Source organism: Diabrotica virgifera, chromosome 2 (assembly GCF_917563875.1).
Source record: "Diabrotica virgifera virgifera chromosome 2, PGI_DIABVI_V3a".
Classification (NCBI taxonomy): Eukaryota; Metazoa; Arthropoda; class Insecta; order Coleoptera; family Chrysomelidae; genus Diabrotica; species Diabrotica virgifera.
In genome coordinates, this window is record NC_065444.1 from 147,920,427 (window position 1) to 147,946,510 (window position 26,084).

A 26,084-nucleotide genomic window follows, 5' to 3' on the forward strand; every position below is an offset into this window, starting at 1 on the left:
ATTCAGCTGAGAATTGCTCAGACTAGATCTAAGTCTCATAAATTTTGTAATTTCTCTGCGAGTTTTAATTTCTTGATCCGGATTTAGTATTTCGTTTGGACAACATCCTAGGTGTGTAAAATGGTTAACTTTTGTTACCGGTTCCTTACTGACAGTTCGTTGCTTAGTTGCATAGGGCCGACGTCATGTTTTCTAACCACAAGGAACTTTTTTTTTGTTGTATTTATGCTAAGTCCGTTAATGGAGTATTCTTTAAAGACTCGATCTATAAGGAATTAAAGATCTATGATACTTTTAGCCATGATGGCGGTCTAATCTGTATATCTGACGTTGTTAATAGTTTCTCTCATCAAGACATCGTTAAAAATTATTTCAACGTAAACGATAAACAAAGTTGGGGATAATACATAACCTTGTCTGGCAGCTCTTTAAATGCAATTTTTGTCTGTTTCTTTGCCGTCTACCAGAATAAAAGCTTCTTGGTTCCAATATATGTTTCAAAAGTCTTAGATGTTTAACACCTATTCCAATCATAATATTTATATTTTGGGCCGATATTTACTTGTTCAGAACTTTCTAGCTGTTTTTTAACCTCACAATATTCATCTTATTTTCAAATTCATCTGCTATTACGGCATTTCTTAGAAGTCAATTAGTCGGTTTCTTCTGAGTTGTCGGGACTTTTATTTTTTTAGTTTTAGTTTGAATCCAGCACAGATCATTATATAGTTAGTTGCTGCTCCTGCACTTGGGTATGTATTTACAGGTATATTTTTGCTTCTAAACCTTTATATTAATGATAATGTAGTAAATTTGATTTCTGACTCTATTTCTCCCTTGATCAGCTGCATGTTTCATATAGTCGTCTATTAGTTGCTATAATGCCTTTCTCATCTTGACAAAACTTTATTAGCTCAGTTCTTCTTAGTTCTTCTTGGAAGAATCGCAATTATACTTTACAGTACAAGTTTAATTTATTATCCATTCTTGATTGGTGTACATTCTTCTTCTTCTTCTACGGCACTACAGCCCAAATTGAGCCTTGGCCTCCTTTATTTTTTGCCTCCACCCTTGCCTGTCTGTGGCTGCTCTTCTCCATACACGGACTCCTAAAAGGGCTTGTGCGTCGCTGTTTACTGTGTCTTCCCAGCGCTTTCGTGGCTTCCCAACCGGTCTCTTTCCTTGCATTCTAGCATTCAGTGCTCGTTTTGGTAGCCTATCCTCTCCCATTCTTATCACATGTCCGGCCCATTGCAATCTTTGTAATCTAATGAAGTCTGACAGGGGCGTTTCCTTATAAAGTTGATAAAGCTCGTTGTTGTATCGACTTCTGAAGATTCCGTTTTCCCTCACAGGTCCTAGTATTCTCCTAAGTACTTTCCTTTCGAATGTGTCGAGTTTGTTTTTGGATGTTTCTTTCAGCACCCAGACTTCACTGCCATAGCATGTTATTGGTCGAATTAAGGTTTTATAGATTCTCATCTTTGTATTTCGGTGGACACTTTTTGACCGAAATATATAGGAGAGGGCAAAATAAGCTCTGTTTGCCTGCGTTATTCTCTTCCTTATTTCTCCATCTTCTGATCCGTCGGCATATATTTCTACTCCCAGGTATGTAAACTTTTCAACCGTTTCAATGTCATCTTCATGTATAATGTTTTCTGGGACTATATTTCTTCTCGTCTGAGTCATTATTTTTGTTTTTTTCTGTGTTAATTTCCAGACCTAGCATTTTTGTTTGTGTTTTTAACTCTGCATATTATGTTTCCTGTGCTCCTGTTGATGTTCTACTCATAATATTAATATCATCAGCATAAGCGGCCAGTTGAACCGTTCGGTTGGTCAGTAGATTTCCTTGTCCAGTTTGCATTTGCCTAACCGCATACTCCAGTGCCAGGTTAAACAATGTTGGGGCCAGCCCATCTCCCTGTTTTAGTCCCTGCGAAATGTTAAAAAAGTCTGTCCGGTGGTTTTGTATTCGTACACATGCCTGAGTTTCATCCATTGTGGCTTTAATGAGTCTTATTAACTTGTGTGGTATTGCCAATTCAGCCAATATATAGTATAGTTTGTTTCTTTTGACTGAGTCGTATGCCTGTTTGAAGTCTACAAACACGTTGTGAACATCAATATCGTGTTCCCATGCTTTGCTCAAGATCTGTTTTACTGTGAATATTTGATCCAATGTCGATCTTCCCCGTCGGAAGCCCGTCTGATACTCTCCAATAATATTTTCTGCTAGTGGTTGGAGCCGCTGGTTTATAATATACGTGAGGACTTTATATGCTGTACATAGTAGAGAGATTCCACGGTAGTTTTTGCACTGGAGTTTGTCTCCTTTTTTATAGATCGGGCATACTATACTTTTCTTTCAGTCGTCGGGTATTTTCTCTTCTTGCCATACGTCTCTGATGAGCGCGTGGATGTGACTTGCTAGGTGGTCGCCACCTACCTTATATAGTTCTGCTGGTATTTCATCAACTCCCGGAGCTTTATTGTTTTTCTGGGCCTTAATGGCTTCGAAAACTTCCTCTATGGTTGGAGCTTCTACTCCATTCTCTTCTACGTAGATCATACCCATTTCATCTTCCATGTCTACTTGAGTTCCAAGTAGTGTCTGAAAATAATGCTTCCAGGTGTCTGTGACTTTCTGTTGGTCACTGATTATTTGCCCACTTTCATCTTTACATAGACTTGTTTGAGGTTTATACCCACTTTTTATCTTTTTTAGGTATTCGTAAGCCCCTCTAATTTCGTTGTTTTTGAAATGTTCTTCCATTTTTTCTATTTGTCCATTTTCATAGGCTCTCTTTTTATTTCTACATGTCTTGTCTGCTTTCCGTCTTGAGACTTCAAATAATGTTCGTCTTTCCCGTGTTCTTCTTGTTATGTACATTTTGTGTGCTTCATTTCTTTCCTCGATTGCTTGTCTGCACTCGTCATCAAACCATGCTGCTCTTCTCTCCTTTTTCTTGTTTCCCAGGGTGGACGCTGCTGCTGTCAGTAGTGCTGTTTTGATATTAGTCCATTTGCCCTCTATGGAGTGCAGTTCTAGCGTCCTTAACTCATTTGCGACTTCTTGTTCGAACTTCTCTTTACATTCCTGAATCTTCAGTTTTTCCAGGTCCAGTTTGTTTGTTCTTTGTTGTCTTTCGTTTCTTTTGCTGTTAACTCTGCATCTAAATTTGGTTTGTACTAAAATATGGTCTGATCCACAGCATGCTCCTCGTCGTGTTCTCACATCGGAGATACTACTGGCTGCCCTTTTGTCTATCAGCACATGGTCAATTTGATTGGTTGTGGTTCCATCTGGTGAAATCCATGTCATTTTGTGTATGCCTTTATGTGGGAAGCATGTGGAACTTATAACCAAGTTTTTACTGGTGGCAAAATTTATCAAAAACTCCCCATTCTCGCTTGTTTCATTGTGCAGAGAGTATTTTCCTATTGTGCCATAGAACTGCGGTTCCTTGTCTATTTTAGCATTCATATCACCCATTATAATCTTGATGTCATTTTTTGGCGCATTATCATATACTATCTCCAGCTGTTGGTAAAAGCTTTCCTTTGTATGTTGCTCTTGATCTTCTGTTGGACAGTGAATGTTTATCATTGTTAGGTTGAAGAAGTGGGTGCGAATTCTCAACTTACATATCCTTTCACTGACTGCCTGGAAGTCGATGATTTTTGACTTAAAATCATTATCCACCACAAATGCGACTCCACATTCTTTGCTTCCTTGTTCCTTCCCACTATATAGAATTGTGTGCGTTTTAGTGTCCCTGACACCTTTCCCCAGCCATCTTGTCTCCTGAAGAGCAGTAATCATGATCTTATATCTTTTTAGTTCTTGCAGAAGTGCGGTTTGAGCTCCTGGTCTATTTAGCGTCCTCACATTCCAGTTTCCAAATGCATAGTCCATGTTTCGTAGCTTGAGTCGTTTCCGAAAGTTCCGTCCTGTATTCCGAGGCAAATGTTCAGGTTTCGTAACAGTGTGTTTTTTCCGGGAGTGGGTTGTCAGCCCACTGCCCAACCTTCCTCCTTTATCCGGTCTTAGGACCGGCAGTGGTGACTCCTGAGCTACTCGATTCACCCATTTGTCACCACAGGCGGAGTTATAGATTGGTGTACATGGTTATGCAGAAACTCTGAGGAAACCATTTTTTTATTATTAGTTGACTAATACTACCGACTAAACGTAGCAACTTCGATCGTACAATTAATAATACTACAAATAAAAAAAATACGAGCAACTCAAGTTAAAACCACGTGACGAGCGAAATACAGTTGGACCGAATCGACGAAATCAAAATCAAGCAGTTAGGACTGTCGTCTTTAAGTCCCTTAAAGAAGCATTTAATTAAAACGAGGAAATTCATTACAGTTTACAACAAATCCTTCCTATTGGACAAATGAACGTTGTGTCTATATATTGCAAGTTTAAAGGTGAAATCCCTGGATTGTGTTTCATCAGTGGTCAAGTCAAATTATTGCCATACATTCGTTTTCTTAACCGGGCCGGATCTATTTCATATTTTGACTAATAGGCTATTGATTATGTACTATAGAAAGGAAGTACAACGTTAAAGGAATTTTATTATTTCGTATGGTAAATGAATCTCTGTATATAAAAAAACCGCGGAGTGCTACCATTTAAAGGGGTGCGTTTTTGAGAAATGGGTGAATTAGTCCCTGGGCACAGGTTACATCAGGGTGAGTTATATGCACTTTTTGTACAATCTACATAAAAATTGTTCCTAGTTAAATTTACTACCTAAATATAACTTTTTAAAGTCAAAGTTACTTTTTTTTACAAAAATATATTTAAAAGAAAAAGACAAAGAAATCCAAAAGAAAGAAATTTTACGGGGATATAGGTATAGACATTGCTTTACAAAAAAAAACTTACATATCTTCTCTTTAAAATGATGTTTGGTAGAGGTCATTAGGATTTACAGTTTTCGAAATATGATTTTTCAAAGTTCGCCACTCACAGCAATTTTGGGCAATTTCCCTTGTTATTTCGCAAATATTGTTCTGTAACTTTTTTCTACGTAACGTTAGGCATATGCAATGGTACATGCAAGAGGAATAGAAATCAATTACCTTTAAAATGTTCTACTGTATAATGTTGTATGACTTCTTTTAAAGAGGTTATCTTTTTCAAGATTTTATACTTTTAACGAGTTTTTATATTTTTTACGATTATTTTTTAAATTTCCCATTATAACTTTTTTTTCTATATTTAGGTATATAATATTATATAATAAAAAAGAAAGCTTATTCTGTTTACGTTAAAATGGTGTATTATAAAAAATTCTAGGAATATTTTTGAATAAGATATGCTTTTTCAAAATGTAATAATAGGTCTGGATCCCGCGTATGAAAAACAAGTTGATTAATAGCAAGCTGAAAATTTGTTAATAGCTTAAGGGTGTCTAGTCGAATAAACTTTGATATATGGGAACACTGAAACAGGGGCAGTTTTAATTGTGGAACAGGTTAAAAATTTGGAACGGTCACTGCACGAAAACGGCACATTTATTTTGTCCGACAGAACAGACTTAAACTCTCCGAACAGAGATTAAACTGTCATGAAAAAATCAGACTGCTATTTATTACCTGTCATAATTCCTGTCATTTGACATATTCTACATGTTCCACTCATTAAAACGCCCATTTGGTGATAAATAGCAGTCTGATTTTTGCATGAGAGTTTAATCTCTGTTCGAAGAGTTTAAGTCTGTTCTGTCGGACAAAATAAATGTGCCGTTTTCGTGCTGTGACCGTTCCAAATTTTTAACCTGTTCCACAATTAAAACTGCCCCTGTTCCAGTGTTCACACATATCAAAGTTTATTCGACTAGACACCCTTAAGCTATTAACAAATTTTCAGCTTGCTATTAATCAACTTTTTTTTCATACGCGGGATCCAGACCTATAACTACTTGCAACGATTTCTGGTTTTAGGATTATTTTTTAAATTTCTCATTATACCTTTTTTATGTGATTGTTTGTTATGATTGAATCTTATTTTTTATAGGTAATACTTTGGATCCACTTGACTTGGCCGGGCAAACTTCAAAATATGGATTAATTCCAATATTTACTCTCAAAGCTCCTGCACCACAAGTTTTGCTTGAAAAAATAGCACGTACATGTACCAAATAATGTACAAAAAACTACGGTTGTAGGAAGATAGGAATTAGTTGTTCAATATTCTGCAAAGGGTGCATGTGCATGAGTACTAATTGTGGGAACTCTAAGATAACTGAGGTGTCAGAAGAAGATATTGAAGCTAATGCTAACTAAGAGATGGACTATGATTTTGAACATTTTTTAAATGTAATCGTTTAAATAATTTTAACTGAAGTGATGTTTTCTAAGACTAATGTTTATGTCATTTTTTAAAAGAAATAATTTTTTAATAATACAGGTAAAAAAATATCAAAGAATCACTCGGTTTCCATTATTTAAATATAGATGATACACCATTTTAAAGAACAGAATTAAGCCCTCTTTATTGAGCACTATATTAATGTACAAAAAAAAAAGTTATAATGATAAATTTAAAAAATAATCCTAAAATCAAAAATCGTTGCTAGTACTTATTACATTTTGAAAAATAATATCTTATTCAAAAATAATCCTAGAATTTTTTGTAATACACCATTTTTAGGTAAACAAAATAAGCTTTTTTTTATTACATAATATAATATATACCTAAATGTAATAGAAAAAAAGTTATAATGAGAAATTTCAAAAATAATCGTAAAAAATGTAAAAAATAATATTTTTTTTATATTACGTATTATATAATATACTATATAATATAATATATTTATATATATATACTATATATAATATAATATATAATATATTATATAATAATATTATTTTATTTTTATATTATATTATAACAAATCATTAAAAGTATAAAACCTTGAAAAACCATAACCTCTTTAAAAAAAGTCATACAACGTTATACAGTAGACCATTTTAAAGTTAATTGATTTCTATTCCTATTACGTGTACCATTGTATATACCTAAAGTTACGTAGAAAAAAGTTACAGAACAATATTTGCGAAATAACAAGGAAAATTGCCCAAAATTGCTGTCAGTGGCGAAATTTGAAAAATCATATTTCGAAAACTGTAAATCCTAATTTCGTCTACTAAACAACATTTTAAAGAAGAAATATGTAGATTTTTTTATATGAAGCAATGTCTATACCTATATCCTCGTGGACAAAGTTATGGGACAAAAAACAAAATTTCTTTCTTTTGGGTTTCTTTGTGCTTCTTCTTTTGAATATATTTTTGTAAAAAAAAGTACTTATCATTGACTTTAAAAAGTGATATTTAAAAAGGAAATTTAACCAGGAACAATTTTTATGTAGATATGTTTGTACCAAAAGTGCATAGAACTCACCCTAATGTAACCTGTGCCCAGGGACTAATTCACCCATTTCTCAAAAACTCACCCCTTTAAATGGTAGCACTCCGCGGTTTTTTCATATATAGATGTCCATTGACCATATAAAATAAAACCTTGTTAACGTTGTAGTTCCTTTTAGCTATCTTATTTTGAATATAATGCTCTAATTATAGAGGAATAACTGTTACCAGCTCAGTAGGGAGGTTGTACGGTCGAATAATAAAGAAAAGAATAGAATCAGAATAAGAAGACATGGAAGAACAAAGTGGATTTCGTGCAGGAAGATCGTGCACTGATAATATATTCGTTCTGCAGCAGGTAATAGAAAAACGGAAGGCAAGGAATCTATCTACCCACCTATTGTTTGTAGATTTGGAGAAGGCATACGATACGGTACCTTTGAAAAAACTGTTTCAAACATTGACGAAGGTAGGTCTCAGTAGAGAGTATGTGGATGCTATCGCAAATATATACAAAAATGCAAGAAGTGTCGTTAAAGAAGGAAACTTTATATCTGACTCATTCCCTATATCAAAGGGACTTAAACAAGGATGTTGTCTGTCTCCGACTTTATTTAAAATATATATTCAATCATCGCTAGAGCAGTGGAGGAAACAAGTATCCGGAATGGGAATAGACATAGGCGGTGGTAAATGTCTAACAACTTTGTTTTTTGCAGATGATCAGGTAGTCGTAGCGAATGATGAGGAAGACATGGACTACATGTTTAGAAAACTAAAGAAAGAATATGAAAAATGGGGCCTCAATATGAATATGTCAAAGACAGAGTATCTTAAAATAGGGGATGATGAAGAAGATCCAGAGTTAGAAATTAGAACCACGAAAAGATGTAATGAATATAAATATCTCGGATCTATAATATCTAAAGAAGGCACTACCAAAAGAGACATCGAAAAGAGAACGCAGCAGGGCAAAAAAGCGGTAAACATTCTGAGCTCTCTACTGTGGTCTAAAGATATAAGGCAAGAAACGAAATTGACAATCTATCGTACCTTGGTAGAGCCTATTATGACTTATGGGGCAGAAGTTTGGCAGATGACAAAAAAAGATAGGAAAAGAATAGAAGTAGTAGAAATGGATTATCTAAGGAGAGCGTGTGGTATATCTAAAAAAGATCACATCAGGAATGAAGATATTAGAAGGAGGACACATACTGTATATTCCAGTGTAGATAAAATTGAAACTAGACAACTAGTGTGGTATGGTCACGTGAAACGAATGAATGAAGATAGATGGCCAAAGAAAGCTTTAAATTACATACCACACCAAAGAAGAAGAAGGGGAAGACCTTCAGTTGCCTGGGAAGAAAATGTACGGCACATCATGAAAGATAGAGCCATCAAAGAAGACGAATGGATGGACAGAAAACGATGGCGGTCGAAATGCGAGAAGCGGCAGAGGCTGTAGGAACCTCGCTGATAGAGATTTTGAATATAATCAATAGCCTATAATATAACTATGACAGGATAGCAGTATGACATATTGTTGGGTCAGCTAATATATTGAATAAAAAACTATTTTTCATTTTGCCGAATAGTTTGGAAAAAATGAAAAATTATTTCATATTTAAGGTGTGTATATCAACATCACAATACATGGGAAAATTATGTCCAGGAACTCTTCCATGACGAAAGACCTATGAGTGAAGTTTATACAGACGACCAGCTGACTGGCCCTTTCATCACTAAAGAGGAGATAAAAAAGGCAATATTAAATTCAAAAACAAATAAAGCAACTGGACCAGATGCAATGCCTTCAGAAATACTCAAACTACTGGATGAAAGGGGACTTTCAGCACTACATAAAATATTTAATTTTATATATGAAACTGGTTGCTATTCACAACAATAGTTACGCTCTACCTTTAGTACCTTACCCAAGAGAGTCAATGCAAAAAATGTGAGGATTACAGACTCATTAGCCTGATGAGTCACACTTTAAAGTTATTCTTATAAATACTACAACAAAGATTATACAAAAAATGTGAATGAGACATCAGTAATTCTCAGTTTGGGTTTAGGCAAGGCTTAGGAACAAGAGAAGCAATAGTAGCAACACAAGTGCTGGTCCAAAATTTGGAAGATAACTGGAAGGACGTGTTCCTATGCTTTTTAGATTAGGTACGAAAAAGCATTTGATCGTGTAAAACACAACAGGTTAATGCAAATCCTCAAGAAACGTGATATAGACCAAAAAGACTTAAGTTGCATTGAAAACTTGTACTGGTATCAAACGACACAATTAAAAATAGACAATTCTATATCCAGACCTATACAGACCTATAAGATGAGGTGTTCGACAGGGTATGTGTGTGCTCTCCCCTCTTTTTTTAACATTTATTCGGAAGCTATATTTCAAGAGACTTTGGAAGAACCTGCGATGAGAATAAAGTGAAAGGTGTATTAATCAACAACATACAGTATGCTGATAATTGTGTCTAAATCTGTGATAAAGTGATAACATAGTCGATCTTGAACAACTTGTCACTCTAATCGGAGAATACAGTAAGCGAATGGGATTAGAGATTATTACTAAAAAGACCAAATTCATCATCATCTCCAGAAACTTAGATACACTTGACAACCCCACCACAACACTGAAAATCAAGTCCATTGAAAGAGTGAGCAAATTTAAATTACTGGGAACGTGGCTTTTTAAAGACAGGACATCGAACAGGGAAGAAAAATGTCGCGTTGATCAAGCTCGATAAGCTTTCGTAAAATTCAGGAAGATACTAACATATTCAGAGTTCGATTTTCCACGGAGACTAAGGTTCACTAAGTGCTACGTATGGTCAGTGCTGCTATATTTCGTAGAGGGCTGAACACTCAAAACGAGGGATATAAACAGATTAGAAGCTTCAAAATGTGGCTTTAAAAATACCATGGATGGTTAAAGTCACAAATGTATGTAGGTGTCCTTAAAACAATCAACCAAGAACGCCAACTTTTCGATACCATCAAGAAAAGAAAAACGGCGTATTTAGATCACATCATGCGAAATGAAAAATATCAGTTGCTCTAACTTATTCTTCTTCTTCTTCATGTGCCATCTCCTCTAAGAAGGTTGGCAACCATCACGGAAATTCGCACTTTCGATACCGCTGCTCTAAAGAGATCAGCAGAAGTGCAATAACTTATTATCTAGGGTAAAATTGAAGGCAGGAGAGGAATAGGATGCAAGAAAATGTCGTGACTCAGAAACATAAGGATATGGACAGGGAATATCGACATACAATCTCTGTTGCAAGAAACAGAGAATTAATGGAATATCTGAACGCTAACATCTACTAGTGGACTTGCATCAGAGGAAGAAGAAGATGTCAATCTAAACTTTATTAGCAACATATTTAACGCTTTATTAACCACTTTTGTACGTTCTATAAATATTTAATGATTTTATAATTTTTGACATTATTTTACTTCCACATATTTTTTACGCTTTAGATAAGATCAATATCTAACAAGTTTATCATTTATTTAATAAATATATCAACGTATAGGGTGTGCTCCATCATAGTCACGATAGAATTCTGAGCTATATTAAACAGACCCATATAGTGCATTAGAAGGTAGTAGGTAATTTGAGCTTTTTACACACGCACGCCTGATAAAAATCGATCAATCTGAGTAAGAAGCCGTCTGCAGAGGATGCGATGCTTATAAAGTTGAATTTCTTAGAGTGGATCGCATATATATTTAAATGTTCAAGCGTTTATTTGGTTGTCTGCTTACCATTATTTATAGTTACGTACGGGTGGTCTTAATAATATAAATAATATGTTTCTGGTTACACTGAGCAAGTAAATATACAAAAATATAAATATAATTTAGGAATTAACTCAGAACATAAAAAACTCATAAAAAATTAAGGAATTAACTCAGAACAACAGAAAAAGAAAACCGGGAATACTAAAATATACAGATGGGAAACTTGTGTTGAGTACTAACGAAAAATTAAAGAGATGGACAGAATATATAAATGAATTGTTCAAAGACAAAGACAAAGAAGATATTAAAAGAAGAAATTAAATCGGCATTAAAAAACAGCAAAAATGGTAAAGCAGTAGTAGGTCCAGACCAAATCCCAGTAGAAAGCTTAAAATGCATAAATGATGAAACCTTAGACATTATCGTAGACTTGTTTTACACAGTGTAAAAAACAGGAAACATACCAAAACAATGGTTACTCTCAACCTTTTGTGCCATCCCTTAAAATACAAACGCTAAAGATTGCAGTGAATACAGAAAAATATCATTAATTATTCACATTCTCAAATTATTCTTGAAAATAATACATGGTCGTATAAATAACAAACTAGAAGAAGGAATAGATGATAGTAAGTTTGGGTTCAGGAACGGACTAGGAACCAGAGAGGCTTTATTTGATTTTAATGTGTTATCTCAAAGGTGCATGGACATGAATGTGGATGTGCATGTTTGTTACGTTGATTTTGAGAAAGCTTTTCACAAATTAAGACATGAAAATTAGTCCAAATTCTAAAGACAAAAAAAATAGACAAAAGGGACTAACGAATAATAACAAACCTTTACTGGAATCAAAGAGCACAAATTGTAATAGATAACGAACCCAGTCCAGAAATTGAAATCAGGAGAGGAGTTCGGCAGGGATGTATTATGTCTCCATTACTCTTTAATGCATATAGTGAAGCCATTTTTGAAGAAGAATTGCTGTCTCAAAGTGAAGGAATAATAATTAACGGAAGATCTATTAACAACATAAGATATGCAGATGACACCGTGATTATGGCAAGCTCTGCTGAACAACTCCAACTACTACTAAACAAAACAAACAATTTATGTGAAGAATATGGACTAAAAATTAATATAAAGAAGACCAAATACATGATAATAACTAAGAAAACAAACATACAAACAAGCATACATTTGAGAAATGTACCGATAGAAATGGTTGATAAATACAAATACCTAGGAACCTGGATTTCAGAGAAAAATGATCAAACAACAGAAATAAGGACCAGGATAGAAATAGCAAGAAATGCGTTTGTAGAAATGAAAACAGTTCTCTGCAACAAAGACCTTAGCTTAGAACTGAGAGTAAGAGCTTTGAGATGCTACGTGTTGTCGATACTACAATATGGGCTTGAAAGCTCGACATTAAAACAAGAACACATAAATAAGCTACAGTCATTTGAAATGTGGTGTTACAGAAGGATGCTTAGAATAGCATGGACACAGAGGAAAGCGAACACGGAAGTACTGCGGGAAATGGGTAAAGAATGCGAAATAATAAACACAATAAAAATAAGAAAGTTACAATATCTGGGACACGTAATGAAGGGACCGCGATATGAAATGCTAAGACTGATAATACAGGGAAAGATAAGAGGCGGAAGGAGTATAGGAAGAAGGAGAGTGTCATGGTTAAAGAATTTAAGGACTGGTTTAGATGCAGTTCTATAGAACTCTTTAGAGCAGCGGTGGATAGAGTAAAGATAGTGATGATGATATCCAACCTCCGATTAGGAGACGGCACTTGAAGAAGAAGAAGTATAATTTAAACTAGAAGTGGAATATACTTGACTTGCTTCTATTAGCAAGCCAGAACACTTTTTTTTCTCTTGGAAGTATTCCAATCTGGGCTAATTCGTACCTATTATCTAAGTTTCCTAAAATATCGTCATTAGCCGAAACACAGAAACCGCTGAACACAGGCCTTCTTAAAACAATTGCACTCTCATCTCTTCTGGTATGTGCTGCCACCGTAAATTAGTTTGGCATATTGCTGACAGTTTTTATATTTTCAGCTCAATCTCGTTTAATAATCGCATGATAATTAAATTTTTCTACGACCGTTTAATAACATGCTCATTATTCGCAATTTTTTAATAGATAATAGCACCCATTACTGTACCCGTGAGTAATAGTTCATTACTCATGAACTATTTCGAATATATGAACTTCGAATACTATGAACTTCGAACAATTTTTAAGGGAATTTTAACTGTAACAATATCAGTATATTTTTACGTTTATATCTTGTTTACAGTTGAGTGCGCGAGTCTTTACCCGTGCGTCATCATTTAAAGTTTAAAGCATACGAAATAAGTCGGAAATTTACTAAACGCAACGGCACGTGGATATTATTCCGATCACGGGTTATAGTATAAAATTTGACGTTATCAAATAAATGGAATGTCAAATTTAAGTTTTGCTTTAAAATTTTGGTGCATAATTACAGCTACATTTGAAGTAGCTTAATAAATTATTTTATTATCATTGATTAATAAATAAATAAACAATTTATAAAAAAATTCGATAACACATTTTTTTTGTTATTTGATTCACTTTGGCGTAACCTTAAACACAAGCATTCAACTGTGTCAACAATGAGGTTAGCTTTGTACGTTGTCAAAATTTATCGTAAAATAACATAAACTTGTTACAAAATTTCTAACTCCAATATAAAATTAGTTGTGAAAACAACTGTTTGTATACTATAAAAAACTTCAAAATGCAAAAATTCGACGCAATATCAGCAAAAAATTCAACAAACTGACAGCCACAAAAGTAAACAAACCAAAAGGTCACAAATTGTACTTAAAATATGTGAAGATATCCCCAATCGTCTTTCTTTGTACCTATCTCTTTTCAATGCACTGAGTCTAAATCGTTCATAAAAATAACATGTGTCTTTACTTAATAACAGGCGGCAGTTGGTTTGTCATTAATTTCAGGCGTGGAAGAGAATGATGCTAAATAAAAAGTATGTGTTTTATCTCACCAGGTATTAATGACGCACGGGTAAAGACTCGCGGACTCAACTGTACTAAAATTTTGACGTTTATCATTTATTTTAGTGAAAGTGACATTAGCGCATTTTGTTTGTGTTTGGAATTTATAACTAATATTGTGTTTATTTTTCAAGTTATATTGTGTTAAATATGTTATAACATATTATAATATAGTTATAATATAAAATTATATATAGTTAAATGTAAATATACCTTATAACTATATGAAATACGTCCAACGAATATAGCCATTTCCTATTTACTAGATTCACTGACAGTAGGTACTTTATGCTTATAATTTTTCGGAAACGAATAGAACTTTAATTGACTATTTCTTGTTGTATTTTTGAAATAAATAAAAATTTGGTAATAGTAAGTATCCAATTATTCAGCCACGTACTAGGGGTAAACAGTAATTAGGTATTTTTTAAATTATTATAATTTAAATCTCGAGTAGTTGATAATTATATTTTTTATTAATTAAAATTAAAAAAGGTCGTAGAAAAAGTATAGTATTCTACTCGCATGTAATGGCTATTACTCACTCTAATGAATTACGACACTCGCCTACGGCTCGTGTCGCAAACTTCATCATGGTGAGTAATAGCCATCATTACATGCTCGTTGAATAATATACTATTAAATGAAAAACTTTGATACCATAGTTCCCACTAACGTACATCTTTTTTAAATTTTATTTTATTGGTAAGAGAGTACAGATTAATTTTTCCTGCACTGAACTATATTATATTATTTTTTGTATTTTTATTTGTTTATTTATTTATTTATTTATAGTAAATACAAATGGCCTGGCCTCTTGAGACTAATCCAGGTCGTTTCCTGATAGGAATACAGTAGTTAATACATATAATTTTTATTTTAACAATTTTCTACTTTAATTTAACTAATTAATAATGGCCCTAATCTATTACTAGTTCTGAAAATTATAAATTATAAATAATTCTAATAAATAATTCTAATAAACAATTTTAATAAACAATTCTAAACAATTTTAATAAACAAAATATAATTTTTATTTAATTTTTTTTATTTTAAATTTCATTTATTTTTTTGTGAAAATAATTTTTATAGTGCCAGTTCTCATTCTCAGATGAGAAATGCCAGCACTGTTATCTAAAAATAGTCAGAAATAATTGTAAGTGTAGATCTATTTGACATGTATAATAGGGTGGAGTGAAAATGAAACAAAATTTTTTTTTTTCTCAAATTTTTTCGCCTGTATGCGGAAAAGTGGTCTCACGTGTAGTGTAAGTAGCTTGCAAAAAATGAATTTGATGGGATAATTTTTTCCGGTGCCCCAAGCCACCTAAAAATTAAGATAACGTGAAAATAAAACAAAAATTTTTTTTTCTCAAATTTTTTCGCCTGTATGTGGAAAAGTGGTCTCACGTGTAGTGTAAGTAGCTTGCAAAAAATGAATTTGATGCGATAATTTTTTCCGGTGCCCCGAGCCACCTAAAAATTAAAATAAAGTGATTTTTTTTGCAGCTCTTCGCTTGTTTTCCGTGAAAACAACCCAGAACTCACCACGAGGAGGTGGCTGCAATTCGAGTTCCACCCACCCACCCACCTTTAAAACGTTTATGATTTAATGCTTGAGATTAGCTAAAAACTCAACTTTTGTGTTAAATTTAGGTAATGCTTGTCGGGAAACTATTTGGGACCTTATGAAGCCATCTCTTGCTTCAGGCCCACATACTTTTAAGGATGCCTCTGTTACCAACTTAACGCAGCGTTCTATAGCTTGGGAGTGACAGGGAAAACGTAGTATCTCCATTTCTTCAGGAACATCTTTAATCATCTGTTTTAGATCTTCTGTTGAAATTTTTTTTGTCATTGGAGGTTCGCTTATCACTAATTGTTGCCAGTCAATCATTTCAATGTAGTCATTTGCGTTAAAGTTAATTTCTGGGACTTTAAATTTTCTTATTTCATGGGAGTTTCTGGATTTTAAGATTCGCCGCAAACCTAACTCTCTGATATGCTGCCGTTCATCACAAAGCATTGCTATCAACACATTTTCAGGATGTGCAAAATAACCATTAATTTGTATTATCCTGTCCACTATTTTTTGCAGTTCAGGTGACAAATACCTCGTCCTTTTTACTAAATTAAATAAATGTACTGGTCCATCAAAACAAAATGGTCTTGCTTTAATCTCGAACCACAGTGGGGCATATACGTTTTGTATATAGCATACCAAAGATTTTAGGTTTTCCGAAGGAGGATCTGTTGCTACGTAAAGACGAAGAATTCTGCTTGCAGTTGTTAGCCATCTAGCATGTGAAATTTTTCCCGGTTGTCTTCTTGCTAAGTCACTCGAGATTTTACCGTTAGATACTGAATTACTAATTTCAAATAAATATTTCTGATCCGTGCTAAGCTTCTCGATTTCCTTTGCATCATATTTGGGTAAAACTGATCGAATTTGCTCAAATTTAACTACAGGAAGATGCTCGCAGTTTTGTAGTCCTTTTCCAATTTGTCCTGAAAACTCACGTGGTCCGGTAGTTTCTCCATCCAAGTGCTTTATTAGATGGCGCAGAGGTAGTTCATTGGTATGTAATATGCAAATAAACCATTGCATTGATCGACCAATTGCAAGTTCTACTTTACGGATAACACCATTGTGAATACCTGTATTGACAGCAGTTCCGTCGCATCCAACAGCTACCAAATTATCAAGGTCTACATTTTTATTTAGAAAGTCCAACATTGTCTTGCTGATTTCTTCTGCACTACCCGACGATACACTAATATGTCCTATATATTTTGACTTGGGCTCAGAGACTAAGACAATATGTTCTTCAGATATGGTAGTTTTGTAGTATTTATTATCCTTCATTTCATTTTGTAGAGTTCTATCTTTTCTACCATCAAAATAGATTCCATGAAGAAATTTAAAAATTTTTGTATCATCAATTTTAATCTGGTTGCGCCTTTTTTTTCTCTCCCGCCTAATTTTACTCCGATCTATGATTTTGTCATGACTTTCTACCGAGATGAAACTTAGATCTTGCAACACCGAGTTTGTTATTATGGATGCTACTCTATCAGATACTCCTGTACGATCGCATGCTTGAGCTAAGTTTGGCAAACTAATTCGCATTTGTTTTGTTTTTTTTGTATTCGGTAAATCGTCTTTTGTTCCGGTTTTTGTATTTTTCTCGTAGACACTTGTGGCACTTTCATCTGAAGACTCACTTATAATTTGTTCTACTGGAAGATGTGTTTCGGATCTTGATGAAGAAGATGTAGCTATTGGAGATTGTGTTTCCACAATTTTCCGGTAAATAGAGCGTTCTAGTTTTTTGGTAATTACTTTATCCACCGAACCAATTACCATTTTTCTATCATGCCTCTGATCTTTAATGAAGTCATGCTCTCGAGCCGGTATTTTATTTTTGCATTTGCATAATAAATAGTCAGAACATTTGCATGATGCAATATCAAACAATTTCTTTTCCAATAAATCTCTAAAATCTTTAACCTTTCTTTGCATATTGGCTGAGTTTCTACTTTTCATAGGTTTTTTAATATTTCTGTATTTTTGATGTAATTCCTTTAATTTAGATTTAATTTGTTGATCGGATATTATCGGAATGGATGCTTTAACCCACAGCAATTTTAATTCAACAAGAAGAATTTCATTAATGTCACTAACAGTTGGTTCAGCATTATTTGCTGCAGCTTCTTTCATAAACTGGCGAATACACAAAAAGTTTCTGATAACATCAGCACAGGTCGGTAACATATTGTCTTTAAACTTCCTTGGTGCTCCAAAAACACAACAAGCGACGTCTGTTCGTGTTTTAGGCATGTTTTCTTTTTTTACGGATCTCACGGACACAGTTTAACAACACAGAATAAAACAACGGTTCACTGTATTGCATCTAAATTGATACTAATACAAGAAACGCAGTTTGCTCTCGAATCGAACTACTACCAAAATTAACCAAGTAAGTATTAACGAAGGCGGGCGCATCGGCGCATTACTTTAGTGGGAGGCCAATAGCCTCAAATTTCGAAGTAGTGGGGGCACCGCTAAACGAAGTCCGATCGATTTGAAATTTTGCAGGGTATTACAACAAATATGCAGACCACTTTTCCGCATACAGGCATTTTAAATTTTAAAAGTTGATTTTTTCGCTCCACCCTAATGTATAATATTCCCAATAGTATTTTTTATATTATAGATATACGGGCAGTTCAGATGACGGGATGTCAAATGTATCAAGAATTTATTTAAGAACGAAAGCGGGTTGTGTAGTCACCCAAACCCACCCTCAGTTGTAATGCTACGAGAAGAAGAAGAAAGTGATTCCACTAAAAATTATATTTTAGTTTGTTTTTGAGCTTTCGATTTCCACTTCAAAATCGTATATTAACAAAATTATTGTTTTATATTGGGGTGTTATTTGTATAAATTATAGTTGTTAATTAATTGGAGCTTTTTTATTTGGTAAAAATTTTGCATGAGACTTACTTCGCCTCGATTGTGTACGCTTTTAGTTATAACTTTTAAGTGTAGTTTTGTACCTTCCGGAAAATATCAGATTCACAATTCACACACTAACAGCAGAATTTTATTTCATCCTGAGGATAAGGATACAAACACTACCCTCAGAATTTTCAACTGGAAGCGTTTTTAATGGCCTATAAGATCAAGGACAAAAAATTTCCCTGTTACAATTTGGCTAACTAAAAGAAGTCATCAAAATTAACTGATGATTACAGATGTACTTGGAACAATCACCTTATGTTTAAAATAACCAGAAACTTTAACAACTATGTAAAATCACATCCTATTGGTTGGGAGTCTTTGATATTTTGCCAAATGAAAAGGCTATTTGGGATGGAATGTTTGCCGCTGTTACTTAGAGCTCTGTGATTTACATATTGTCAAAGCTTGTTATATGATTGGTTTTCGTTACAATTTTCTTCCACTAACTTGGATCAAGGAATAGTTCCTTCCAGTTTCTCAATTTGGGGATTTTGATGTCCCTCTTTACCTGGTCCTCCCATCTCTCTATTAGCTTTCCCCTTGGAATTTAAGTTTCTGGCTTCCAAAAACTTTTGGTCATCTCTTTTTCGGTTTATATATAGTTCGTTTTTACTCCTTCTCTGTGTGTCCTACCCATTTCAGTCTCTGCGCTTTAACAAATTTAACTATACAGTCTGTTCCAACGAAAATTTGACCCCCTCAGTAACTCAGAAACCAAGAGTTTCTTTAAAATTAAAAAAACACACGTGAATTTTTAATAGAAAGGGGACGAATTTTCGTGCACAATTCATGCCCTTAAATGTAATCCCCTACTGCCCCACACCGACCACCACCTTTTTTAAATAGCAAGTGTGGTCGAGTGGCACATCATTTGAAAGGTAATTTTTTTCTCTAAACGACGCTCTATTTTTTAAATTTACTTATATATAATTTTGGAATAAGTTTATTATAAACTAGTTAAATCCAAAACTATCTTTAAAGTCATTCCGCAAATTAAAAAAAAGTAAAGGGTCCTGTAGAGAAAAAAAAATACCTTTCAAATGATGTGCCACTCGACTACACTTGCTATCAAAAAAAAAAACTGGTGGTTGATGCGGGTCAGGGAAAGGGGGACGAATTTTGCATGAAAATTCGTCCCACTTTCGATGCAAATTGACATGTTTTGTTTTTAATTCAGAAGAAAATCTTGGTTTCTGAGTTACTGGGAGGGGGGTCTAATTTTCGTTGGAACACTCTGTATATTCTCCCTTCATTACGTCTCTTAGGTCATGGTTCATTTTTGTTGCCATTTCTCGGTTTTCATTCTTATGGGACCCATAATTCTTCTTAGGATTTTTCATTCCAATATTCTTAATTTTTCTTCGTCTTTATCTGTGAGGCACATTGTCTCGGCTGCTTATGTACCTCTTATATTACTCTGTAACTAAATAATCTGATTGCAACTCAGCATATTTTAAGTCTTTGATATTCATTGGTCTGCTATAAATTTTCTATTACTAGTACTACATGTCCTGGATAGATCCTCTTCTATGTTTCTTCTGAAATAAAAACAAAGTAAGGCAATGCAACATAAGGTGTTCCTAAGCGGTCACCCATCTGATTTACTACGGTGATCGGGCGAGAACCGTATCAGCCAGTGTGATATTAGTCCTGTCGCCAGGGGGGTACAGCGGCCTCCTTAATTCAGATGGACTTACCCAAGTTTTGTTTATGTATTTTGACCCGTAGAACACGAATTTTTTCGGTAACAGTTGATCCGGATGACGATAAGTTTGTTATAAACAAAGAACTTGAGGAATTACATAACAGCGATTTTTCGCAAAACAAAACATTTTTTTTGGGTGATTCTCAGCAAAAAATGGTTTTACAAGTTTTTTCGTAGGACGCATAATTTTAGAGATAAACGCGGTTGAACTTTCAAAAAATCGAAAAAGTGCAATTTTTGAACCCGAATCACTTTTGATTAAAAAATAAAATAGCAATTCTGCTTACTGCATTTGAAAGTTCAAGTCAATTTCTATCGGTTTTGATTATTTGCATTGCTAAAAATTAAGTTTTTATTTGTTAAACAAAGCCATAGACACATAGTGTTTCCCGTGCGAATGCATGCGTTTTAATGTACGTAATCTACGTAGAAATTGTTTGTATGCGCCTACTCGTTCGATTTCAAATGGGAAATGCATTGAAAACATCATTCAATCACTATTAGTGCAGTCACTGAAGATGAATATGAGCTATTACCTCCGATTTCGAACCTCCATCGATTTGCACGAAAATTGGTGAGTGGTTAGAGGATATCTCAAGGAACAAAGGTGACATGGTGTCAACTTGCGGTTTTACCCTGGGGGTGGATGCCACCCCTCCTCGCGGGTGAAAATTATTTTATAAAAAATAACTCCACAATTCGATAGAGCGACAAATTATAAGCAAAATTTTTTCTATAAAGTGATTAAAATAAATCAAAACTTTTTGAGTTATTAAAGATCAAAGATTTTAATTTTTCGTAAGAAAAATGCATGTTTTTAACCGATTTTTCACAAATAACTCAAAAACTATAAGTTTTTACAAAAAAGTTATTATTGTCAAAATTGAGGCTAATAAAAAATTCAAATAAATTCCTTACTAGAAAAACCTTTCAATGTTAACTGAAAGTGAGTTTTAGCTAATTGAATGTATATTTCTTTCGTCGAGTAACCAAATCTAAGTATTCAAGCTTAAATACCGGGAAAATGATGCATCTTATAACATAAACTTATTAAACATTTGTCAAAGCTTATTAAAATAACTATCAAATAAGTGCTCGAACAAGTCGATAGCATTAAAGTTTATGCACCAAAAATGTTTCAAAATGTATCTTTTAAAAAATTTTCTAAAAAATGTTATTGTATTTTTTTGTAAATAACTTCGTTAAATTTTAAAGTAGCAAGTTTATCTAATAACTGGTTAAAATTTTGTTCCAAGAGCTATTAAAAAACGTCAAAATAGTCATTTATACCTCTTACTTTTTTAAAAATAAAAGGTTAAATGGCCCCGGTTACATGGTTCTCGCAGCAAAATTGAAATTTTAAACGTTTCTATCTCGGTTATTTTTTACTCTACGAAAATAGTAAAATGGGTAAAGTATTTGTTACAGAAAAAACTAAAATTTAGTTATTTATTATTTTTTACGTATATGTAGTATTTTTGGAGTTATTATCAAAAGAAAATGAAAAGTACGATAATTCTAAAAATTCTGATTTTTTAAATTACACCTTTTTTCAAAAATATGCATTCTAAACCGGTCAAATTTGTTGAAATAATTAACTATGATTACGTAAAGAAATTCTTGTGAGGATTACTACAAATTTTAATTTTTGCGGAAATGGCGTATGTTTAGTTTTTAACTTTTTCCTAAAAAAATCGAAAAGGTTCTCTTATTTTCATCATAACTTGCTTAATTTTGATGCTATTAACTTCTACTGAAGCTCATTTGATAGGTATTCCGAAGTATTTTGACAAGTGTTTTACAAGTATATTCTATAAAATGCATCGTTTTCCCGTTATGTAAGCTTGAATACTTAGACTTGAGTACTCGTCGAAAAAAATATACATTCAATTACCCATAACTCACTTTAAAATAACATTAGTTTAGTTCTTTAAGTAGGGAGTGTATTTAATTTTTTATTATCTTTAATTTTGGTAGTAATAGCTTTTTTACAAAAGCTTATATTTTTTGAGTAATACGTGAAAAACAGCTATAGAACATGCATTTTTTTAAGAAAAAATAACATCTTCGATATTTAATAACTCAAAAACTATTGATTTATGTTATTAACTTTATATAACAAATTTTGCTTAGAAGTTGCCCCTCTATCTACTTCTGGTATTATTTTTAATAAAAAAATTTCACCCCCGAGAAGGGGTGGCAACCACCCCCAGGGTAAAAGCGCAAGTTAACATCATGTCACCTTTGTTGCTTGAAGTATCTTCTAACTACTTACCAATTTTTATGAAAATCGATGGAGGTTCAACGAAATCGGAGGTGAAAACCTTCAGTGACTCCACTATATGTGTTTATAGCTTTGTTTAACAATAAAAAAATTAATTTTTAGCAATTAAAGTAATCAAAACCGATAGAATTTGACTTGAACTGTCAAATGCGGTAAGCAGAATTGCTATTTTATTTTTCAATCAAAAGTTTTTCGGGTTCAAAAATTGCAATTGTTCGATTTTTTGAAAGTTCAACCGCGTTTATGTCGAAAACTATGCATCCTACGAAAAAACTTGTAAAAGCATTTTTTGCTTAGAATGACCCAAAAAGTACAAAACAGTGTTTTGTTTTAGGAAAAATCGCTGTTATGTGATTCCTTAAGTTCTTTGTTTATAACAATCTTATCGACATCCGGATCGACTATTACCCAAAAAATTCGTGTTCTACGGGTCAAAATACATAAAAAAACTTGGGTAAGTCTATTTGAATTAAGGAGGCCGTTGTACCCCCACTGGCGACAGGACTATATGGCCTTAAAATTGATACCAAAATAAATTGTTTTGACAGATTGTACAAATAATATTAAGATTGCTTTTTAATCTTCTTTTCATCATATCTTAATACTTATTATCCTATTTCCGACGAAGACAAATCCAAAGACACAAAAATTATAATAACATATTTACTAAAAACACCAATATTTTTTCACACTTTATTTGCACCGATACATGCATAACTTGAAAGATTTCGCAGCTAACTTCATACTGTCTATGTGCGTGTAGTACTGTCGTTTTTCTATAAATTTACTCTCAACCTTTTCCCAATCGCGCCTAAAGCAATATAACTATAAAAATAGATTTTATATATAGAAACAAATAGTATTCTAGTATAGTAGTACATTAAAATAGTAGTAAAAAATTAAAAATGGGATTTTCGAATAGTATTTATTCATGTAAATCTAGAATACTTTGATTGAAAAATCTCAATAAAATTATTGTACTTACGCAATCATAACAGCAGCTCTTCTCGTTGTTCGTTTCGCTCTATAGGAAAACGGCCTTGTCACTGAAAAATACCGGTCGAAGCTGATGATGAGCAAGTTCAAAACACTTGCGTTGCTCGCCAAGTAATCCAGTGCCAACCACGTGTCGCAGATTAGTGGCCCCAGAGGCCAGTAGCCCAGAAGGGTATAAATGGTAAACAGAGGCATAGATATAAGGCCTATGGCGAAGTCTGCTACTGCCAGAGAAAACAAAAAGTAGTTGCTTATAGTCTGAAGCTGCTTATCGATTTTGAATGATATCATTACCATTATATTACCAATGACGGTGATGATTGCTAGTATTGCCGCTGAAAAAGAAAATTCAGCTTAACAATGTTATTAAAACTGTAATGTATACAGGATGTAATAAAAAGGCAGGTCGTAAATTAAATCACATATTGTGGACCATATTTGTTTTAACACTCATATTATCTATTGTTTATTATAATACAATAAAATGAATGTCAAAAAAATATTGTGGAACCAAAAATAGTTTGATTAAATCTTACTTTCTTTAGTAAAAATGTGCACATACAAAAAGTTACAACAGCACTTTGAAGTTACAAAATAAAAATAAATATTTTCCAATATATCCAAAACTGTTAGCGATTTTTTATTTAAAATGTAAATGTAGCATTCTTATAGCAGAAACATTTGTAAAATTAAACACATATTTGTAAGTGGTTAAGGTTAAAGGACATAAGCGCTTAATTCGGCTACAATGCTTTTTAAATGCACTAATTTTTTCGGATCCTGAGAAAACTAATAAATATTTTTGAAAAATTTTATGACAGAATGATAGACTACATTATTACCGAGGGCCGAAAGTCCCCTAGAATAAACAAAAAGTCTTCTTCTTCTTTTGAATCAGATATTTAAATCTTACAATCACACTGAATTTTCTCATTTTTTCTTCACCCTTGCAACTTATTAAAATAAACGTTGTAATTCAGGGACTTACGGCCCTCAGTAATAATACAATATTTCATTCTGCGTTTAAATTTTTTTAAAATAGTTACTAGTTTTCTCAGGATTCGAAAAAAAAAATGAATGCGTTTAAAACATATTGGCGCGAAATTTTGCGCTTACGCCCTTAAACAATTTTTATATATCGTATACTACGATAAAACAATCCTCAGAAAAATAAACCTTCGTTAGTTTTTCTGTAGACTGTAAAATTATTATGTTCTTACAACGTTCTTCTTTTCTTATTTCCTGCAAATTGCAAGCAACATGTGTTTACAAAACATTACATCTGTTTTCTTTATTCTCTCCCACTAAGAGATTTTACTTCAACTTTTCCACTAAAATCGACCTACATTCTCTCGACAAAACATTCCATCCACTTATCATATAACTGGCCCTTAATTACTCAACAAACACTTGTGTCTGTCTCAGTGGCTCTCAAACATACTGAGAAGGAAACTGTAGTTTTCAAACATAAAACCGAGCTATATTTTTAGAGATTTTGGTATTAACGTTCACCTTAGTGACGTTTTAATTTAAGTTGCTATATTTTCATGAAAAAGGTTAAATGAATCTAGTTTATGGCATTATTAGCATAAAGTAATATACATATTATAGTAATACATTATTATTTAATAGTTATACAGTATGGTGCAAGTGAAAGAAATAAATTCGTTATTTCTTAAGCCTGGAAAAATCCCGAAACAAGATTTTTATTTTTAAATTATGATTTTTTTGGCATAATATATCACGCTAGTGACGTCATCAACGGTCAAATGAGCCTCCATAAGCAGCAGAACAATAACCCAACCTATCGTAAAAGTTACGCCTACATAAAGGCGGAGACAGATATCCGCGCCGTGTGAGCGCCGCGCGTTCGTGGCGCGGTTGGCGAGTTGTAGCTGTAGCTAATGAAAAGTAGGTTCTTTTAATTTGTCAAATTCCGAATAGAATATTTCAACGTGAAATAATAAAAAAAATGAAACTCATCATGGAGTTTCCATGAAACTCACCTTTCATGGAAAATTCATCATAACTTTTTACATGTTTAAAATAAGCATCATTTAAAAAAAAAAGTTTCTAGCATAAAAAGTACGTAAGATACGCTCAGAATAAAGTTGATCCCTTTTTTGGGTAAAAAACTGGCGAAAATATCCCCTAAATAGCATCCCAAATGAAATTAATCCTTACCGCTTCACAAGCTACTTATGTGTTGTTTATATGCTCTGTAAGTTTTATCGGTATAAAGTGCTTATTTATAAAAAGGCTGTAGTAGAAACGGCTTAAACAAGTCACTAATCATGAGTGTATGCAATTTTTTTTATTTAGCTTTCTGCCTCGAGAGCT

The 26,084-nt window shown here is 33.3% G+C and overlaps 1 protein-coding gene across 1 annotated transcript in view; it reads right to left on the reverse strand.

Moving 5' to 3' along the window:
- LOC114330538 (muscarinic acetylcholine receptor DM1) overlaps nt 1–26,084 on the reverse strand; it is a 249,754-nt gene that overhangs the window by 179,322 nt on the left and 44,348 nt on the right. Inside the window, exon 2 of the mRNA XM_050642849.1 lies at nt 23,734–24,079. Coding sequence (XP_050498806.1) covers nt 23,734–24,079 — 346 coding nt within the window. The remainder of the gene's footprint in view (nt 1–23,733; nt 24,080–26,084) is intronic.